General features: G+C 36.8%; 1 protein-coding gene and 1 non-coding gene across 2 annotated transcripts; both read right to left on the reverse strand.

Annotated features, from left to right (window-relative positions):
- Positions 1 to 17,269: 17,269 nt before the first annotated feature.
- TRNAI-AAU lies at positions 17,270 to 17,343 on the reverse strand. The gene has a single exon. It is a non-coding gene; the product is annotated as a tRNA-Ile (tRNA).
- A 44-nt stretch (positions 17,344 to 17,387) lies between these two features.
- LOC113342896 lies at positions 17,388 to 18,734 on the reverse strand. Its single transcript, XM_026587275.1, has 2 exons — positions 18,446 to 18,734; positions 17,388 to 18,323 (listed from the first exon to the last, which is right to left on the reverse strand). The coding sequence occupies exons 1-2, from the start codon at positions 18,672 to 18,674 to the stop codon at positions 17,566 to 17,568; spliced, it is 987 nt and encodes a 328-aa protein (XP_026443060.1). The 5' UTR covers positions 18,675 to 18,734; the 3' UTR covers positions 17,388 to 17,565.
- Positions 18,735 to 22,422: the final 3,688 nt, after the last annotated feature.

Raw genomic sequence — 22,422 nt, forward strand, 5'->3', positions numbered from 1 at the left:
GATGGGAAATTTTATATATTTCTTGTTGTGGATTATGTTTCGAAATGGGTGGAAGCTAAAGCCACCCCTACTAATCATTCTCAAGTTGTTTGTGAGTTTGTCAAGGAATATATTTTCTCTAGACATGGTACACCAAGAGTGATTATCAGTGACGGAGGTTCGCATTTTCAGAAATCCTTCCATGCTCTACTCAAGAAATACAACATAACACACAAGGTTGGTACGCCGTATCACCCACAAACTAGTGGGAAAGGCGAAATCTCAAACCGTGAGATTAAATCCATTCTTGAGAAAACCGTGAACACTACACGGAAAGATTGGAGTTATAGGCTTAATGATGCGCTTTGGGCGTATAGAACGGCGTACAAAACACCAATTGGTATGTCTCCATATCAGTTGGTATATGGAAAAGCTTGTCATCTTCCGGTTGAACTTGAAAACTAGGCATATTGGGCGATAAAGATGTGCAACATGGATCATGATAATGCGGGGAAACAAAGGAATTTACAACTTAACGAGCTAGAGGAGATACAAAATGACGCTTACGAGAGTTCTCGTATTTACAAGGAAAAGAAAAAAACTTTTCCATGACAAGATGATTTCTCGAAAGAGTTTTGTTGTGGTTCAAAAAGTTATTTTATTTAATACTCGTCTTCGATTATTTCCTGGGAAGCTAAGGTCCAGATGGATAGGACAGTATGTTGTGACTAATGTTTTTCCTTATGGTGCAATTGAGATTACTAGTACGAAAACTGGAACAACTTTCAAAGTCAACGGCCATAAATTGAAGACTTATTATGAAAACTTCTTTAAGGAGAATGTAGAAGTAACGAGACTTGAAGATTTGCTCCCTTTGGAGGATTAGCATCATTGGAATGCCAAGTCGGACTGAGGATATTAAACCAAGCGCTTCGTGGGAGGAAACCCATCGGTTTAGTATCTCTATCCCTTTTGTTTTAGTTTTGTTAGTTTTGCATATCATATTTTGCATTCGCATCTTGAATTTTGCAAGTCCTATATCTATATAAAAGTTTTGACGAGTTCTCGTCAGAAAATTCTGATTGCGCACTTGTCACGAAAACAACTCTTGAGACTTCATACAGAGTCCGTTTTGAGTGGTTGACCCTAACTTTTAAAGAGAACAGACATACCTTTCTTTTACAAAAATAAAAATTGAATTTTGAGTCTGTTAAGTTGGAGCTATAGGCCTGGACATTTGAGTTTTGGTATTTTTATAGAACTTTTTCAGATTGCATGTCAGTCAGTCCGGAGGCCATAAAAGTCAGACAGGTTATCTAAATGTTGTTCCCTTTTGACACAATATAGAAGAGACGTAGGCGAACAACTTTTGTTTAGGATGTTTTTCCCAGTTCCTTACCCATTGGTACAATGTTTGAGTTTTTCAGGGCTGTTATGTCAGAAATCAGAATTTTCAGTTTTGAACATTGAGGACAATGTTGAGTTTAAGTGTGGGGGAGCATTTAGTATCATACTATTTGCATATACACATAAATAAATAATGCTCTTTGATTTCTTGCATTCTTGAGACTTCATATTTTGGAGTTAATTATGAGCTATTTAGGATGACACACTAAACCTTTTCAGGCTAAAACAGTTCTTACGACTGTAGATTAAGTTCACTTTCCTTAAATTTATATGTTCATAATTGAATGCGAAACTAAGCTATGGTAGTCGTTTTAAAGATTCATTCTCAAAATTAATCATTACTGAATCACTTTCTTTTTATTTTTGCAGTTTTATGTTTCTCTAAAATGATTTGGTGGGATCCTGATACTGCTGTGGATGTTGTAGCAAGGTAATCATTGGTTGAGTATAAAAGCCCCATAAACAATTTTCTTACACTCATAAAGAGTTAGTCGGAAAAAAAATCATATATATAAGTCTCCTCTTCATTTCTCGACACTTGGATAACAATATGTGTGAAACGTTGTCCCTGTCTCCGTCGCCTAAACAAGCATGGAACGCAAGATCCAAGGCAACTATCACGTATTTGCTAAAAAGGAACATTCTCTTAGAGTATCTAATCATGTAGTCGATGAAAATAAAAACCTATCATCATTATATAGCAAGTCAAAAAGACTATTGATGAGAGGTTCTTGACACTTGGGTGGCAGTATGCGTGAAACGTTGTCCCTGTCTCCGTCGCCTAAACAAGCGTGGAACGCAGGATCCAAGGCTACTATCGCATACTTGTTGAAAAGAAAACATGCGCTTAGAATATCTAATCATGTGGTCAAGTTAAATGGATTCTTCTCTCAACTGTAAGAATCCTTTGATGACATTCATACAAGTATTGTGGGTAACATCTTTCACTTTAGTTAGCATTTGCACACTTCACTTTTCTATTTCCATTTTCTTATCTATCCATGTGATTTCAGTATGCGAGTGTTGTAACAAACGCTACAACAAGTAAGATGACTACCTTAGTAGAGTTTTGCAATCAGGTTGAATGTCACACGTAAGTAATTTCTTGTATGTGATGATTAGAATGTATGTGGGATGTTTGCATCTAAAGAACTTATGTTGGTTTATTATCTTATTATCCACTACTTTGTGTCTATCCTTAGTAGTTCTTCCAAGGCGAGAGATTGGAGTAGGTTTTGTGGGTATACCTCTTGTAAGCCCTCAAGAGACTACATGGAGTTGTTGTATTTAGGATTAGTTTTATTTAGTTTGCTCGAGGACTAGAAAAAGCTAAGTGTGGGGGAATTTGATAAGTGCATAATTCATATGATTTTAGTGTCCATTTCATACTTGTTTTAGCTATTGTTCTTACATATTTTCGTATAAGTACTCTTGTTTTCTCTTATTTGTCTCAATTAGGTGAATTATCCAAAAATGAGCTATAAATTGCTTAAAAGAGATATTAAGAGAAGTACTCCAAGAATCCAAGTGCCCAAGTCCAAGAGAAGTGGAAGAAGTGCGACGAAAAGGAGCAAAACGCTCAAAATCAAGAGACGGGCCAAAGAATGATCTTAACTCATTGAAATTAAGGATTTCTCATCACCATCTTAAAGAGAATTGAAATATAAAAATAATGCAAAAATAATGAGGTCATTCCGAGTTTGGACGACGAAGTTGTGGCCAAAACGAGTTTTTATCGAATACCGAAGACAATAGGGTACGCATACGGGTACGCATACCCAAGTTCCGAAAATTTCTGCTGGAATTTGAGGTACCCGTATGGGTACGCGTACTTAGCAAGTAGGAAAACGTGTATAAACTCCTTGGAAGGCCTAAGGGAACGTTATTTCGTTATTTTGGGTCGGGTTCTTGAACCGAACTAAATACGTGAAGACCAAGCAATGGTTATGTAAAATGATATCATATCATTAGGTCACGAAATTGCAAGGCTTGGAGAGAAGAAACATCACACGGAGCAATTCTCAATCGTAACGTTATCTCTTTATTTTTCTCATATGTATATCATGGATGTTTCCACATCCATGAGTAGATAAACACTTATTGATTGAGGATGAATTCTAAGTTGTAAACTTGATTTGGTTTAATATATGAAGCTATTTTGATTTCTTCATATGATTATCGTTTGTGCCTACTATTTAAAATACTTATGATTGATTGATAGATTGTTTAGGTGGCCAACTAAATATATTTGTTAATCCAATCTATTGGTAGTAAGGGTTAGGATATCCGTAATTGTTGAATAATTTCTTACACAAGTAGAGAACGCGAGACCTTGCAGAGGGATTCTGTAAAGCAATCGTGTGTTGACACAACCCTAGCAAGTAGATCGAGCGTACTGAGTCTAACTACTAGGATCAAACCTAAATTCACAAACCCTAAGGAATTCGATTTAATTACATCTTGTAAGCATACCTCAAGGTGGTTCAGACGAATAGAATCTGGTAACTAGGCGTACCTGTTATCCAGTGATATAAGAAATTTTGGGAATAACTAAGCGTACCTGTTATTCTACGGTTGGTGATAGTTTATGATTAATGATGAATAGATGAATATATTAACTCATTGATTGTTTATTAACGAAGAAGGATTCCTTGATCATATCTCTCTCTATTGATTACAATACAACTTTATTTGCTTTGATTATTTATTTTGTTCACAATCTATAAAAAAAAACCCCTTTGTGACACTTTGACTACTAAAATTCACTGCTCTTTGTGGGAATGATCCTTACTTCCATTATATTACCAGTTAATTATGTGGAAATAAGTAATTTGTTGAGCCTAGGACACCCATCAGCAGCGCGACTGACAACTTGGATGGATGCTAGTTGGCTGCACCGCTGGCAACGTGATTGGATACTGGTTGGCAGCACCGCTGGAAACATGGTTGGAAACTGGTTTGGAGCGTGACTGGGAACATGGCTTCGGCAGTTGACCGACGGTTGACTTTGACCATTGATCAATCGTTGACTCTGACCATTGACCGATCATTGACTTTATGTAATACTGGGAAGGCTGGTGGGCTACGTCGGTTGACTGGATAGCAGGCTTGGATGACAGCTGAATAGCGGCCCAGACAATATTCTGGCTCAATATGTGGCAATTTTACTCATGGTACAAAACATAAACATTCAAGATCTAACGACTAATAAATATAAACATTCAAGATTCAAAGAAAAGGAAGATGTAAATAACATGAAAGTAAGTAAGAACATGACTATATAACATGGTTCGGCCTTGTAGACCTACATCTACGGTGAAGAAACTATATCTTATTTATGAGGGTCTTACCCTTTGGTGAGTTACAAATATCTCTCAAACTTTTAACTCTCTTTTTCTCCACTTATCTTTCTAACTCTCTCTGGAATAGAACTATTCAAGATTACATATCCATTCCCTTCTACATGGACGGGTATTTATAAGCAAACCAAACTTCTATCCTAATGATAAGGTGTTTCTAGGCTTATAACGTTATGGTACATTTCCCCATCGCTGGGAGTGGATCTTTACAACTCCCCTTCGAGGTATGTCGTGTTGCTCCTTATTCGGGTCTCATCATGTTGCTCCTTCATCGGGTATCACCCTTCATCGTTCTTCATCCGAGTTTCTGACACGATGTACCTTCGCTTACAATGGTATCACATCTCTTCCGATTCTCATTAAATGCATTGTTCTCCTTTGAGACTTGCCGTCAGTATGATTTGACCAGAACTTAATTACACGTGTCCTTCATGAGCTGAAGCGGTAGATATCTTGGTTCTGGTGTAATCACATTTTGAGCACTTATTCGGTGTATCTTTCTCGCCCTTTTATCATGTGATCACCTCATGGAGAGATACCAATTTGAATCTGCTGTTGAAGAAGCCCGTGTTGATAAAGAAATTTTGATGGATAAATATAACCAATTAGATAACCTCTATTCATATTCTCTTGATCATATAAATAATCTTACCAATGAAAATACCCAATTAATTCAAAGACAAGATTTATTAAGTAATGAAGTATCTTGTCTTTCCTATTCTTTAACTAAAGCTAATTTAGGGATGAAAACTTTATCAGATGAAAATAAAACCTCATCCCAAGAGAAGAGAACTTATTTAAATAAGATGGCGATATCCTCGCAACAACTTAGTATTCTTCAAAAAGTATGTGATGACCAAGAGCAATCTCTTCGCTCTTTGAGAAATGAACTTAAAGAAGTAACAGAGTCATCCATCGCTGAAAGAGATACACTCATTCAAGGTAGAATAACTTTGAGTGTAAAGGCAAATCATCTTAAAGAACAATATTCCAAATTAGAAGAATCTTATTCTTCTCTTGCGAATAAAAATGCCTTTCTTATTTCTAAAGAGAAAAATCTTCAGTCTCGACTTAAAGGTTTAGTTGGAGATAAATTTGATGATGCAATGGACCGTTGGGAGAATAGTTATCTGTCCTTGATTCAACACCTTATTTCTCAAAAGGAAGGTAGTCATAATAGTTTGAATTCCTTAATTATCTTTTCTTTTTCATATCTCTCTGAACTCTTTAATGAAATTTTGTATTCTATCTTTCGCAGAGTCTGAGAAGAATCTTCATTCTTCTATTTCTGTTTTGGAGGCTAAATATGCCAAAATTCGCAAAGAAAATGCATTGCTTGTCTCTACTCTTACTGGTTCTCGCGACCGAGCGGAAAGAAGACTTCATTTTCTTGCTTATTTTAAGGATATTTCAAGATAGGAATCATCATAGAGCACTTCTTCGCCAAGTTCATCTCCGGGCTGAAGTCCTTGTAAATGATATTTTATTATCCAACTCTCTTCCTCCTACATCAATTGATCCTTTAGAAGTAGATGACGATGAAGTTCCTCGTCCTGCTGATAGTGATTATGATTACGAAAGCGGTGCAGAGGATAATTTCTTGGAAGATGAAGAAGAGGTTCCTTCTAAAGAAGCATTTGCTGGTGTTAATTAGAATGAGAAAGAAATTTCTCCTGAAGAAGTAAATGCTGGCGATAATCAAGATGCTAGTCACGCCGAAGATCAAAACCGAAATGAAGGAGAGGCTTGCGAGAATATTGGCAAATAATTTCTGTTATCTCCTGCTACTGAAATTAATACTGAAGCTTGAGCTTCTTATCTAACTTTGTTTTCTTGAACTGTCTTATTTTTATCACTTTTGAGAGTTACATTTTTCAACCGACTTTGGAATCAACTTTTCCTTTTAATATTTTGTTAATGAGAAAGATAATGCTTCTTGTGTATTGATTTCCATACTTTCCTCTCATTATATTTCTTGCAAAAAATAATATGTTACGGATACTTATAATTAATTTGTTTTATCATATGGTCTTATTTTGCCTTCCTAATTAAAGGTCTTATTATGCCACCTCTTGTCATTGCGACAAAATCGCAGGACGTCCTTGCACTTTTATACAAAAACCCATTGATCCTGCCTTAACTTTTTCTTTTGTATTATGACCTCTTCAGGAATGTTGCGACAATATGACAGGCCTAAATATTCTTTCGAAAATAAAGTCCCATGATATTGCCGTCTTGAGAAGAAATCGCAGGACGTCTTCGCACTTTCATGCGAAAATCCATTGATCTCGTCTTATCCTTTTCTTTTGTATTATTGCCTCTTCAGGATTGTTGCACAAATATGACAAGCCTTAATATACTTGCGAATAAAAAGCCTCATTACATTTGCGTCTTAAGACACTTATCAGCTTCTTAATGGAGGGTGCCGCCCTTATCTCCCCCCTGGTTGCCCCTTCAAGGAGGCGTACTTCTACCATACAAGGTTAGCTCCTCCCATCCAGTCTTAACAACAACCAGTTGTTTTCGCAGCCTCTTATCCCTTTTACCTATATGGCTTATGGTTACGAGACTGCACCCTAAGTGGGGTTTTATTCAGGCCGAGTGCAGTATAATCCAAGACTTGTCAAGAATGGCAAGGTACGCTTCAAACGTACCTGGCACTCTTGACTCAACCGTGTACCTTGGCGTCTTGATCAGATATGCACTCCTTGGGAGAGTCCTTATTACCTTAGTCTCCCAACACAAGTCATATGCTTAAGCTGAGAATCCAAGGTGCCTCTCCCGGATGGGCTTTTTGATCCCAAATATCCATGACTCAGGTTCCGGTGGCGGTGTATCCTTTCCCAGAGCCATGCAACAGGTACCCCCTAATATGACGTACTTTAGGTCTTACATTTGCCTCTTGCGAAATTTTATTAGCGAACTAAGGAGTACGCCATAAAGGTTCACCCCTTTCTTTTATGTCATTGTTCTGTGACTATCTCTGCGAAAATTTTGCACATCATGATCTTGTTTTGATATGAGTAATCTTGCAATTATTCTTTAAAAATCCATAACTTCTCAAAGCTTCTTACGGATAATATTTTTTAAGTACAACCTGTTCCATGGTCTGTCTAATCTATGACCAACATCTCTTCCTTCTGGATCCATTAACCTATAAGCTCCTGTTCCAACTATCTCCTTAATGATGTAAGGTTCATCCCCTTTTTTTGCTAATTTTCCACCATTTTCTCGCTGATATATGGGTGTTTCTCGCAGAAGTAAATCTCCTGGTTGAAATCCGCATATTTTGACACGTTTATTATATTCTCGGGCTAGTCTTTGCTGATAATTCTCCATATGTTGTAAAGCTTTTTCTCTTCTTTCTTCTAACTCATCAAGTTTATTTAAAATCAAGCCCGCACTAAGATTTTTCTCCCAAGCTTCTCTTTTTGTTGTCGGAATAACAACTTCTGTTGGTAACACCGCTTCAACTCCGTATGTTAAACAAAAAGGTGACATTCCAGTAGCTTCTCTTCTAGTTGTATTATAAGCCCATACTGCATTATGTACTTGTTCGCACCATGCTCTGTGATGTCCTTCCGATTTCTTCTTTAATATATCTGCAATTGTTTTGTTTGTTGCTTCTACTTTCCCATTAGCTTGTGGATACAAAGGAGTAGATTTTCCACATTTTATCTTGAATGCATTAAGTAGCATTTCTATATTCTTTCCTTCAAATTGTTTCCCATTATCAGATACCAACTGTGCGGGAATTCTGAATCTGCAAATGATATTTTCAAATATGAATGTAAAGATATCTTTGTCGCGAATATGCTGTATTGCCTTCACTTCTGTCCATTTTATGAAATAATGTGTTGCGACTATTAAGTATCTTCTTTGTCCAGATCCTGGTAAAAATGGCCCCACAATATCTAAGCCCCACTTTCCAAAAGGTCATACACTAGTTGAAGATGACAACGGTGCTCCAGGTGCATGTATTTTATTTCCATGCCGCTGACAATCTTCGCAACGTCTTGATATTTGTTTTGCATCTTCATGCATGTATGGCCAGTAATAACCTTGTATTTTTGATTTATGTGCCAAAGATCTTCCTCCACTATGATTGCCAGCATCCCCACTACGTAACATTTTTAGCACCTTTTGTCCTTCCTCTCGTGTCAAACATCTGAGTGATGGTACATTAAAGGACTTTCGTTATAGCAACCCATCTCTTAATTCATAATTCTTTGCACGGATTTTTAACTTGTGTGTTTCCAATCTATTTCTTGGTGTTTCTCCTTTCGCCAAATATGCATGAAGTTTCATTCTCCAGTCTGCGATATTGTTCATTTGTTATTCTTTTTCATTGTCTATTATCATCACGTCCACGTCTTCTTCTCTTTATTGATTGATGGTGACAAAAGTGTTTATATTTTTATGCATCTTGCAGTTGGATCTGTCATCATGCTTGAGATGAAAGCAAAAGCGTCTGCGAGTCTATTATCCTTTCTTGAAATGTGCCTCCATCTTATTTTTGGGATTTTCGCTGACAATTCTTCAACCAGCTTCTTGTATTTCTTCAAGGATGGTTCATTTGTAGTATACTCCCTTTATTTGGCGAATAACTAGCTGCGAATCACTAGTGATCCTGGCATTTTCTAGTTTCATTTCTATTGCGAATTTTAAGGCATGTATCACAGCTTCATATTCTGTTTCATTATTAGTGGATGCAAATTCCAATCTGAATGAAAAAGCCATTTTATTCCTTCTGGCGAAATTAAAACAATTCCAACTCCATTTCCTTCTCCATTTGATGATCCATCTACCAATATCTCCCATCTATTTGGTTCTGTTAATAAATCTTTTGGATCTCCATGTTCTTCTTCTACTCCATCATTTCTTCTACTGCTTCATCTTCTTCTAAAGGAAATTCTGCCAAAAATCTGCAACAACTTGTGATTTTGGTGAAGACAAAATTTCATATTTAATATCAAAGTGGCCTACTTGTGTTCCATCTCTCCACTCTTCCTGATCTTTTAGAATTCTTCAACTGGTACTTTTGTTAATACCTTTATCTTGTGTGCTTGAAAGTATATGCGGAGCTTAAATGATGCATAAACTAATGCTAAGATTAACTTTTCAATCTTTGAGTAATTCTTCTCGGCAGTATTAAAAGTTTTGCTAATGTAATAAATGGGTTTCTCCACTCCTGCGTCTACTCGCAATAACACAACACTTAATGCATGCGACGTCGTCGCAAGATAGATCAATAATTCTTCTCCTGATTCTGCTTTTTGTAAAATAGTTGTATTCATAAGATGTTCTTTGATTCCTTGAAAAGCTTTTTCACATTCATCAGTCCATTTAAATTTCGCACCCTTCTTGAGTATATCGAAAAAATATTTGCATTTGTCTGATGATCGCGAAATGAATCTCCCCAGCGAAGCTAGAAGCCCATTCAACTTCTGTACATCTTTTATTGTTGCTGGTGTTGGCATGTCACGAACTGCTTGCACTTTTTCTGGATCAACCTGTATTCCTTCCTTTGATACAATGTAGCCTAAAATTTTTCCCGAAGCAACTCCAATAGTACACTTCTCAGGATTCAATTTAATGTTATATAGCCGCATTTGTTCAAAAATCTCCCTCAGGTCTTGTACATGGTTTTTAGCTTCTTTACTCTTTACTAACATGTCGTCCAAGTATACTTCTAATGTCTTGTGTATCCATTTTTCGAACACCTTCTCTACCATTCTTTGATATGTCGCTCCCGCGTTTCGCAAACCAAATGGAATTTTCGTGTAACAATATAAACCTCTAGGGGAAAAGAAAGCAGTATGTTCTTGATCTTTTTCAGCGAGAGGGATTTGGTTATACCCTTTGTACCCATCTAAAGATGATACCTTATCATTTCCCGCTGCGGATTGCACCATTTGAGGAATATTTGGTAACGAAAAACTGTCTTTGGGGCAAGCTTTGTTTAAATCAGTGAAATTTATGCAAATCCTGATTCCTTTGTTTTTCTTGGGACAATGACCATATTCGCTATCCATTCTGGGTATTTAGCTTCTCTTATAATTCCTGCCTCAAGCATTTTCTGTAGTTCTTCTTCTATTTGGGAATGGTAAGTTGTTGCAATTTTTCTTATTCTCTGTTTAAATGGTATCACATTTTTGTTAATCTCCAATTTGTGGCATGCAATTGATGGATCTATTCCTGGTATCTCATCCATGCTTCCTGCGAAAACATATTTATATTCTCGCAACAAGTTAACAGTTCTTTCTTCTTCTTCTATATCCATTTTGGTTCCAATTCTCAACATTAGAGGCTCCTCTATAGTCCCAACGTTTATTTCTTTTGTTGGTTCTGCGGCAGTATAACTGGGTTTAGGTTCTCCCATTGGTGTTGGTTCTTTTATTTTTTTCATGGGTCCTTCTCCTTCTTCCGAAATTTCTGGGTATTCCTTTGCCTTCTTTTGCCCTTATCATATATACTCTAAATTCTTCTTCCTTCTTTGTTTCCTTTGCCAATTTTCTGCAAAATTGTTTCCTTTTTGCTTGTCCTTCATAATGTTTTACTTCAATTTGATGACATAATTTCGCATTGTCAACATCTCCTCTGATTTCACCTATTCCATTTGGTATGGAAAATTTAATACATTGATGCAACGTTGATACCACTACTTCTATCGCATGTATCCATGATCTTCCTAATAGCATATTATATGGCGATTCCATATCCATGACGCACAATGTTACATGTGTTTCGATTTCTCCAAGTGGAATTCGTACCACTATATCTCCTTTAGGTTTTGTTGTGGATTTTCCAAAGCCGTGAACAAAATATGTTGAACTGGACATTTCTTCATCTTTAAATCCCATTCCCTGGAATGCGTGATAAAATATTATATCAACTGAACTTCCTGTATCGATTAAAGTTCTGTTCAACATCCATTCTCCTGTGAATTTTATTGTTGTCTCCTTCTCTTTTCGTGTAATAGGCACTGTGATGACCAACGGAGATGTGTGGTTCAAATTTTCTTTTGGTATTTCTGCCGCCATGAATGCAATTTTTTGCTTTTCCCAATCTTTCAAGGGTGATGTTTTCTCTACCGCCATAACTTTCCTTCCTTCAAAATTTCGTTTATGTATTCTTCCTTTGATGTTTTCATGGAATTCATTAATCATCGTTTTTGTTATCATATTACACTCCAATCTTTTGTCATTTTCACTAATTCTATTCATCTTTCTTCTAACTGATTCACTGATTTATTTAATCACTTTCTTGACTGGAATATTCTCAATCAACAATCTTCAACTTTCGACCTTCAATTCCCTATTTCTAGCACCATTATGTAGTTGCAGGAAATCCTACACTACACTCGTCATATGATTTCATTATTGATCAACTCATTTTAGGTTTATATTCTTAATTTTATTGATTAATCTTTGGATGTTCTTACAAGAAAAGATAAAGAACTCAAGAATGATCTCTGCTCTAAACTTTCTCTCTCCTATTTACTTGTTTCTTTCCCAAAAAAGATTTCCCCCCACTCTTTACAAATCGAACGACTATTTATAAGGAAATACATAATGGATGACAGCTAATTTGTCCTTTATTTTCGGGTATAGTCTGCGATATTATCGCAACCTTACAAATATTAATTTCGCAAGCTTTCTAATTTTCGCAGGACTATCACATCTTTCTCATGATCTTAGGTGATGTCATTTATTATATTGTTCCTGAAATTGTTCTGCGACGCTATTGTATTATGTTGTTGATAATTTCGCTGAAATTTTGTTGTTGCGAGATTCTGATCCTACATCCACTCTGCATCACGATTTTACACTCTACGTACAAACCTCTAGCTAAAGTGTAGTTTAATCATACTAAAAAAAATACTAATGGAAAAGATAAACTTTGATAAAATTTCGCTTGATAAAGTGGCATTTTAAAACCCAGTTACCGGTCAGGTTAGATAGGTCCTTGCGTTGTCGGCACCAAAATTGCGCCATGCATAAAAGACAAAAGGGGTGTCGACTCTGCAAAACAATCCATGGATTTGGAAACATAAATCCGTAGTCTTTTCTTTCATTTTAGGAATTTGATATGGATGAAATTTAAGAGACATAAAGATAAAAGGTTTCACCTATTACATATCCCCACTTTCTCTAAACCCCATCCCAACTAAACATACTAGATTTTGTATAACTGTTTTTAAATAAGGTAAATAAAAGTCACCCTATTATACGACTTTTGTCTTCATCCTCCATCTTGAAGGTGTAATACTTATATTTGTGTTTCATTTAGTTTCACCCGCCCATATCCAGTGCTTTATGTATCTATGGCATGTCAAATATTTCTTAAAACCTATATTTTCCTCGCCATGTGACATTGTTTTACGGGAAGCCGAAAATATCCCAAACTGCGCATCAGAATTGTTGGTAGATTCTTATAAGGGAAAATCAATTCCTTAAACCAAAGTTTCCAAAAACAAAACATCTGCTGCACACCAAGCTTTAGCAAATCGATAAGAAACTGCAGAGAATTCAGACAGAGGAAAAGAAAATCAGAAGGAAGAAAAAAAATGGAAATTGATGTTTTTCCTTCCAAGATTGTAGCACTGCACAGAGTGAGATGGAACATGAACAAAGGGAGCGAGAGATGGCTGTGTTACGGTTAAGATGCTGAAATAAGGCGCCAAGAAATTTCCACACGATTTTTCTAGATAAAGGTATGAAGCATTTTGTATACTGTACTAACATATTCAATAGGATTTAATTTGTTTCAACAAACAAAAGTTTTATTAGAAAATTAAGAACTGCACAAAAAAATGTTCTGCCGATTTACAATACCATGTAGTAATTTAGCTTTCAAAATTATACTATTAGAGTCATTCCCATCAAAAGATTTATGTTTTATCCGACTCCATTTCGCCAGTTGGTCATCTTCCCCGTTATAATCCATATGTACATATTTAACATTTACATCAACCTTGTGACCCAAAATATTTGACACATCCTTCAAGATAGACTTTGTTCTCCAGTGACATGCTGATGCTCTGCTGGTTAGAAAATTTACCGCTTCTTTACAATCCGTCCTTATCTTTATTATTTTTATATTTATTTTTCGCACCCATTGAACTGTTCTTTGAATGTCTAAGGTTTTTGCTACTGCTGGTCCTGTTGTATATCCTGAAAAGAAACAAATATCAACAATAGGATTTTTTTAACTAGTAAATTCTCCCAATCCCATAAGATCCATCAGCCTCATCATAAGATGCATCGACAAAGAAAATTCCATGTTTCAAATCTATAAGAACCTCCTTATTTTGCTATCCTTCATATTTATATTTTTTTCCTTTTATAAACTCTTATATCCGAATGTTTTCGCCATTCTTATAGGAAAGATTGTATTTCTTTTATGCATTCCATAGGATTTGTTTTAGCCATGTTAAAATTAACATCATTCTATATCTTCCAGCATATAATGCTAAAAATTTCTTTCTAATCTCATAAGTCATATGTAAACCGAGATTTCAACCTATTATAAAAGTCTTCATTATATCTCGTCATTGGAATATCAATCCCAAACCACACATCTCTCGTGAAATTGCATTTTGTAAAAAGATGAGCATATGTTTCAATCTGACTATAGTTACACAATACACATAGAGGATCTACATGCATTAGGAATGCATTCATCTTTGCTTTTAATGGTAATACATCAGCTATCATTTTCCATACAAACAAAGTAACTCTGGGAATAGTTTTCAAGTGCCAAATATGTTTCTAAACTTTATCCCTACTGTTATTTTTCCCAGGAGACAAAATTCTATAAGCTGACCTAGTAGAAAATTCGCCCTCTTTTGTGCCTAACCATCTCAATCTATCCCGATTCTGTGTATTTATATATATGGTTTTAATTTTTGCAGCTACATCCCTAGAGAACTTAGAGTCAATGAGGTCATTTTCCAATGACCCTCGATATCAATGAGATCAGACACACAAACTCATTCCTCATGTTGCCAGTTATTTAGAGTCCCCGTTTTTGGTATCCAATTGTCTTTTGCAATTTGTATGTTTCTCCCATTACCAATTTCCAATATATTGTTGTTTTTGATAACTTCTAACCCCTTCCTTATACTTGTCCGGATCCACGAAGCATTATAGTAACTGGATTTGTGAAAAGGATGATCTCTCGGAAAATATTTCCCTATAAGCAGCCTGACCCAGAGATCATTTGGGTTATTTAACAATCTCCAAGCCATCTTACTCAATAATGTGTGGATTACGTATTCCTAAACCCCCACAAGTTTTAGGCGTGCAAATTGTACACCAAGCTTTAGGATAATATGCCTTTTTTGGAATTACTCTTATTCCACCAGAAGTCCTGTTGTATTTTATCAAATTTGTCTAACGCAACTGATGGGAATTCAAAACACTGCATCTGATAACATGGATGTGCAGAAATAATTGAATTGATCAATATTGTGCGTCCATCTTGAGATAAAAGTTTAGCTTTCCATCCATATGAAGTTTTTTAAGCTTTCTAAAATAAAGGTTCAAAGTTTAAAGCCTTTTGTCTATTAAAAAACAAAGGCATTCCCAAGTATTTTTCATCATTGGAGATTCTTTGAATTCTTAATATTCTAGATAATATCTTCATGTGTTTATTATGCACTTTTTTTGCTAAAAAACACTCCCGATTTGTGATAGTTTGTATTCTAACCAGAAGAACTACTGCAAATGTCTAATATTTTCATCAATTTCTAACTTCAGGTATATCCACTTTACAGAATATAAAGCAATCATCTGTGAATAGGAAATGAGAAATAACTGGGCAATTCTTATTAAGTTGTATAACTGAGAAAGTTTTGTTTTCTTCAGCATGTGAAAACAGTCTAGACAACCCCTCCATAGCTGTTATAAATAGGTTTGGAGATAATGGGTCTGCTTGCCTGAGACCTCTATATGGATTAAATGGAACACCCCAAATTCCATTAAGTAACACAGTTGACTTACCGTTAATATACACTCAAAAATCAAACTGCATCATTTTTCACTAAAACCAAAATTCTTAAACATATGCACACTGAACTGCCATTCCATTTTATCAAATGCTTTTGATAAATCCAATTTTAAAGCCAAAAAACCCTTCTTAGATTTACTTGTGTTCATGGAATGTAGCATATCATGTGCGATAACAATGTTATCCACTATTTCTCGCCTTGGAATAAAAGTTGACTGTTTGGTGTGATAATTTTGTCCAAAACAGATTTCAGTCTAGTAGTTAGAATTTTAGGGATTAATTTGGGCCTTTTTCTGATATACACCCATTTGATAATGTGTTTTCTAAAACAAACCTGTTTTTTTTATGATATTTCTAAAATACACCCGATACAACAATTCCGTCAGATCTTTAATAAAACGGCTAATGGGCGTTATGTTTATAGATGTAGTACAGCTGCCGACAGAAGAAAAATGTGAAAATCCTATGTGGCAAACTCGAGTTCAAGTGACCTCTTTTTCATCTTGTTATTCTCTGTTTATATCTTCATCCTAACTTAAAAGCTTCTTAGATTCTTCAACTAAGCAATTGAGGGTTTGAATCGAGTGGTAATTTAGGGTTTGAATCGGATGGGAATTTGAAGCAGAGAAAGTAATTGAAGATGGAGATCTGGTGAAACTGATTTAATGGGTTTGAACCAAATGGGAATTTGAAGCAGAGAAAGCAATTGAAGATAGGGATTCTGGTAAAATTGATTTAGTGGGTTTGCGAGATTGTGAAGGATGATTTGCTGGGAAGTTAGAGAGGAGATGTAGATGTTGGTGGTTAAGAAGAAGTTTTATGGATCGATGGTATTTGCAGAGAGTTAAAGACAGGGATAAAAGCCGAGAAGAACATGAAGAAATTGAGAATTGGTTTATGTCGAGGGTTTGGTGGTGGCTGATGACCGGAGAAATGACTCTGTTGTTGCAGTACAGTTTACATCGTCCGTTACATTCGACTGTGTACTAATGTTTTCATTGACGGTGGGTGTATATTAGAAATATCCAAAAAAAAAACGGGTGTAGTTTTGTAAATGGGTGTATAATGGAAAATTTTCCATTAATTTATATAACACATTACTAAGAATGATGGGTGGGTCTAAAATCTACGGGAGTAATACTCCCTTCGTCCCACTAATAAGTGACCTAGTTACTTTTAGATTTTGTCCCACCATTAAGTGACCTATATCACTAAACAAGGAGATATTTCTAAAAATTATCCTTTTAATTGATTATAAGAAATATAAGAAATATGCATAATTTGATAGTCATGTTTATATTCGTTACGTAGGTGTTTTAAAATTCTTTTCAATGGTACGAAGTTTGCGAACATCCGTGGTGTAGTTTGTGAGATAAATCATTTCAAAATTTCACTATTTATTATTCATAAGGGTATAATTGTAAAAAGTGCTTAAAAATACTTTTCCCCTTGCTTGCTTGGGGTATCCATCTGGTCCTGATGATGACCCCCAAGCAAAATTATTATTTTGGTGGCCCATGCAGGTCTCGAACCTGCGACCTTCGCGTTATTAGCACGACGCTCTAACCAATTGAGCTAATGGGCCAATTTTCCTACCCGAAGTAAAAGTTATTAAAAACTCGTCTGTTATACAATAACAATATTTCTTTTTCTTTATTCAAGAACTTCATTTTACAGGTTACAAAGTTCTGACAGACGCTTAGTAAGACATACAACAACAGAAAAGGGAACACAGTACATAAAAGTGTGAGAATTAATCACTTAAAACACAAGTGGTTGTGAGAGATACATTTCATCGGTAGATTCTCTACTTCTTGCAGACAATTCCGCGACCCTCCATGGAGCTACCGCATTCCAAGCCAGCGAATTCTGATCCAGCAGTGACTGGAGCACCAAGGCCAAAGCGAGAGACTGAACAATCAGTAGAGAAAAGAGCCGAGTTCAAAAATTTCCGAGTTCCACCCATAACTGGCATTACAGCTGACATGTTAACCTTGCTTGTGTAGTCTTTCCCGTATGTTTGGCCTAACACACCATTCACTTCACTGCTCAATGAGTAAAACTTGAATCCTAATTCAAGATGAGCAAAGCAATCTTCTTGAGTGATTCCGTAGTTGTGGATACGTGATTCTTCCTCGGTAATGGGCACAACATTGGCTGTGATCTTGAAGTTACTTTCAACTTCAACAGTGATACTGTTGGTGCTACGTGATCGAGTGATGGATACACCGTTAGATTCCCATTTGGCACCTGCACTAAGTGGAAGTTCAATGGGTTCTCCATCGATGGTAACAGCAAGGCGGTCGACTGAGTCGTCCCATGTTGAGGTTTTTAGTGCACCAATGTAAAGTTTGTGACTGTCAAAGATGGCACCAATTGATTGAACCCATGTGAAGTCTCTCATCATGTTTTGGTTACGACGTCCAATGAAGCGAGCATTTATGTGTAGGCTTGAGTCAGAGACAAGGCAGAAATCATGATCTTTCTTTCCATGGAAGTAGAAGGTAATGCCATCACCACCAATGAATCTTGGGTCTTGACATACTGCTCCAGGTAGATCACATTCTGCACCAAAACGATCGGATGTGTCATAAGTAGGCACTTAAACACAAAAAACAATCACAGGCACTACTCATTAGAAATTCAAAACGAAGTATACAAAGAGTGACTAAAAATAAATAACTTACTGCAAATAGGCTTGCAGGAGACACAATCAACAACACAGTCTCCTCCAGGACAATTGTAGGGGCAAACATGCTCACTGTTGAAACATTTGTCGTATTTCTCCACCTTACACTTTGATTTCTTATTATTTGGGACTGGGTGTTTAGGATAGGGTGGTACAGCCATTACTGCCAAAACCATCGTCGAAAGGAGGAGTGCACGAGCACTTAGTCTTACCATAGCTCCAGCCATTTCTTGGCAGGAATACTAATTTTGTTTGCTCAACTCTCAATTTGATGATTAAACTACTTAACAGATTGTTGTGGAAAGTACGTACCCGAAACTCCCTATTTATAGTTACTACAACTCTAGGTCGAGGGGAAAATGGTACATTGCACCCTGCAATGTGTTTGCATTGTACAGCAAAGACATAGTTGTATTAGTAAATAATACGTTAATTGCATTTTACATAATTCATTAATTATGTAAAATTTTGTAGCTTTGCTTTGCTTAACATCTTTAGTGTTTCTTTACGTGTATATGCAAACGATGCAAATTAGTGAGTCCAAAATGATATAACGATTTGCCAATGATATGGAATGTCTTCTAATCCGATTAAGATGATAATTATTACACAAAGTCATAGCTAGAACAATCCATAAATTAAGGTTTATTACGTATTACACAATTCTATACTTTAATCTTTACTATGTTATTACACTACAAATCTGAGTACAATTTAAGACATGTACAGTACTCATTACTTGTAAATCAAGGGATTAGAAAAACAAGTCATATTTTCTTCATCATTTCTTGTCTACATCAAAGAAATTCATATGGTTTGCCGATCGGCTTATTTGTATCTCTAACAAAACGAGATCGTTTGGGAAATTGACTTTTGGATTAAATGGTTGCGATTATCTTGTGTGAGATTTTCCAATGACTTGTATGGGTCAAAGATAGGTATGGGTAGCTAGTGCCTTCAAACAATAAAACAATGCACTAAATCGATACGTCATTTGATTTCAATCCTTCCGCTTGATATTTTTGGTCTCCTCCACTGTCCCAAAGATTTTTATTAGCATGTTTTGTTTTTGTTTCAATGTAGTTCCTTGGAGAATCTCGAAGAGAGTCGTACTTAACCTTATGACCTCGGTATTTCATAAGTTGCATGTTTTTCTCCGAAATTTGTATTCTCCCATCTCAACTTTGTATTTATATATACTCAGTCTGATTGATCTATATGTACTTCCGTCCATATTCATTAGTTGATCCAATATTCATGATTCATGACCTCATGACTTTGTGACCTTCACGAGAATCATGACACTTGCACCAGTTAACCGTAAAAGGGGCAGTCAGGTGGCCAAGCATCAAAATGTGTTTCCAAAGAGTTCTCTGTAAGAATCAATCCTAGCCTCTAGCTGAATGTCATGACCTTTACGTTTTCAAATGCTTCTGGTTTTTCCACTCCGCATCACGACTCGACACTCTACGGATAGCTAAAGTGTAATTGAACTACACTAATAAAATACTAATGGAAAAGTTAAGCTTTGATAAAAATTTAGCCGGATAAAGTGGCATTTTAAAACCCAGTTACTGGTCAGGCTAGATAGGTCCTTGTGTGCTCGGCACCAAAATTGCCCCGTGCATGAAAGACAAAAGAGGTGTTGAATTTTGGAAACAGAAATCCTTATGGTGGTTTACATTTGGACGTAGAATTTTAAAGAGGGGACTTTTGGGTCTGGGAATTTAATGGAATTATATTTTTCTTGGTATATGGTTGTCCAGATCTTTGGAATCATGTTTTTTATGGGAATTAGTTTTTCAGCAAATCCTCCATATGGAGTCTGACCCCTTCCCCCTATGATTTGTTGGGAAATTTATCAAGAGATTTATGGACCCACTTTTTCTAACTCTAAATTCCATATATATATATATATATATATATACAATTTTTACATTCTGAGGATAATGCCAAACAATATATGGACATTAAAACAAGATAATTATATGATCCTAGGAATTTTAACTGAGTTACCAAACATAAGGGATTTACATGAATCCCAAAAATTATAATCCCATGAGATTATAAATTCCTCAAAATCGTGAATTACGCAAACAAACCCACCATTAGTTTTTTCTTTCATTTTGAGAATTTCATATGGATGAAACTTTAAGAGACTTAAAAATAAAGGTTTCACCTATTTCCTATCCCCACTTTCCCTAAATCCCATCCCAACCAAAAATAGTAGATTTTATATAACTCTTCTTAAATAGGTGTTGATGGAGGTTTTTGAACAAGTGGTAAAACCGTAAAACCTCACGTATAGCATGACGTCACCGGTGACACTAGCACATTTATTAGAGCATTTAACGCGCTTATGTAAAAATTACCAGGGTACCCTTTTTCAAATACTAAATTAGGGTTTGGATGCGCGAAACCCAAAGTTCACACATACCGCGCAACCATTACGCAAAAAGCATGGCAAACATGCCAAATACACGCACCGTGCAATCATCGCGCAGAACGTAGCAATTGCACGTACCGTGAAATCACTGCGCAAAAGCATGGAAATCATGCCACTCACACATGTCACGCAACATGCCAAATGCACGTACCGTGCAAACATCGCGCAAAACATGCCAATTGCAAGTAATGTGCAATCATTGCGCAAAAGCATGGAAAACATGCCAAATGCACGCACCGTGCACTCATCACACAAAACATAGCAATTGCATGTATCATGCAATCATTGTGCAAAATATGTCAACCATGCCAAAACTACATATAACGCGCAACTGTTGCGCTAAATATGGCAACCACGCCAAACCGCAAAGCAACGCGCAATCATCACGTTAACCATGCCAAAAATCCAAAACGCACCGCCATTGGCACATGCCATGCGACCCTTGCAACCTAGCATGCCAAGCCGTGCAACCTAGGGTCAAATCCGCCACACGCGCCATTGGCACATGCTGTGCAACCCTTGCAACCTGGCATGCCAAGCCGTGCAACCTAGGGCCAAAGCCGCCACACGCGCCATTGGAACATGCCGTGCAACCCTTGCAACCTGGCATGCCAAGCCGTGCAACCTGGGGTCGAAGCCGCCACACGCGCCATTGGCACATGTCGTGCAACCCTTGCAACCTGGCATGCCTAGGGCCAAAGCCGCCACACACGTCATTGGAACATGCCATGCAACCCTTGCAACTTGGCATGCCAAGCCGTGCAACCTAGGGCCAAGGTATACCACACATGCCATTGGCACATGTCGTGCAACACTTGCACTTTGGCATTACCACTTGCACCCGACATGCAACCCAGGGCCAAGGCATACCACACCTGCCATTGGCACATGCCGAGCAACACTTGCACTTTGGCACTTCCACTTGCACCCGACGTGCTACCCAGGACCAAGGCATGCCACACATGCTATTGTCACATGCCGTGCAACTCTTGCACTTTGGCATGCCACGCCTACATCAAAGGCCACGATTCCTCTTATACAAAATCTCGACCGTCGAAGGTCGCCACTGAGCCGACAAGTCTCTCAAGTTCAACTTATCAAACACCAGGGACATGCAACATGTTTCCAAGAAAACACTCGAGACATCAAAACGTATGTCACAAACTTGGGGATGCTCATTAGGATTTTGGTTTGGCGGTCTACAGCGTGCGGAATACATGCCCGTTTCAAGAAAGTGTAATAAGAATAAAACGGTTAGTAAATACAGGAAGTAATGGTGAAACGCTCTTTCATTATGGAACATCAATTCCATCAAATTCCATCAATACCAGGCGTTACCACCTCTTCTCATTTAACTCATCTGTTTCTTTTCTTACGGGGTAAGAGTACGTTTCACTTGGACTTGTATAAATAGGTTTTACCTATTTCCACCAAGACACAAGTTTTTGGTCAGGGAGAAATACAACACTCAGAAAAGCAACTCTTGCTGGCTTTCTCAAAATTTTCATCTTCTGATACAAGTCAAGTAC

Source organism: Papaver somniferum, unplaced genomic scaffold, assembly GCF_003573695.1.
Source record: "Papaver somniferum cultivar HN1 unplaced genomic scaffold, ASM357369v1 unplaced-scaffold_5, whole genome shotgun sequence".
NCBI lineage: Eukaryota > Viridiplantae > Streptophyta > Magnoliopsida > Ranunculales > Papaveraceae > Papaver > Papaver somniferum.

What these genes read in the sequence shown, in the direction of transcription:
- LOC113342896 (XM_026587275.1), bottom strand. Translation starts at nt 18,674, where the DNA reads ATGGCTGGAGCTATGGTAAGACTAAGTGCTCGTGCACTCCTCCTTTCG. An exon ending in CTCCTGCAAGCCTATTTGCA is followed by an intron (nt 18,324 to 18,445) that starts GTAAGTTATTTA and finishes GTTTTGGTGCAG; the next exon opens with AATGTGATCTACCTGGAGCA.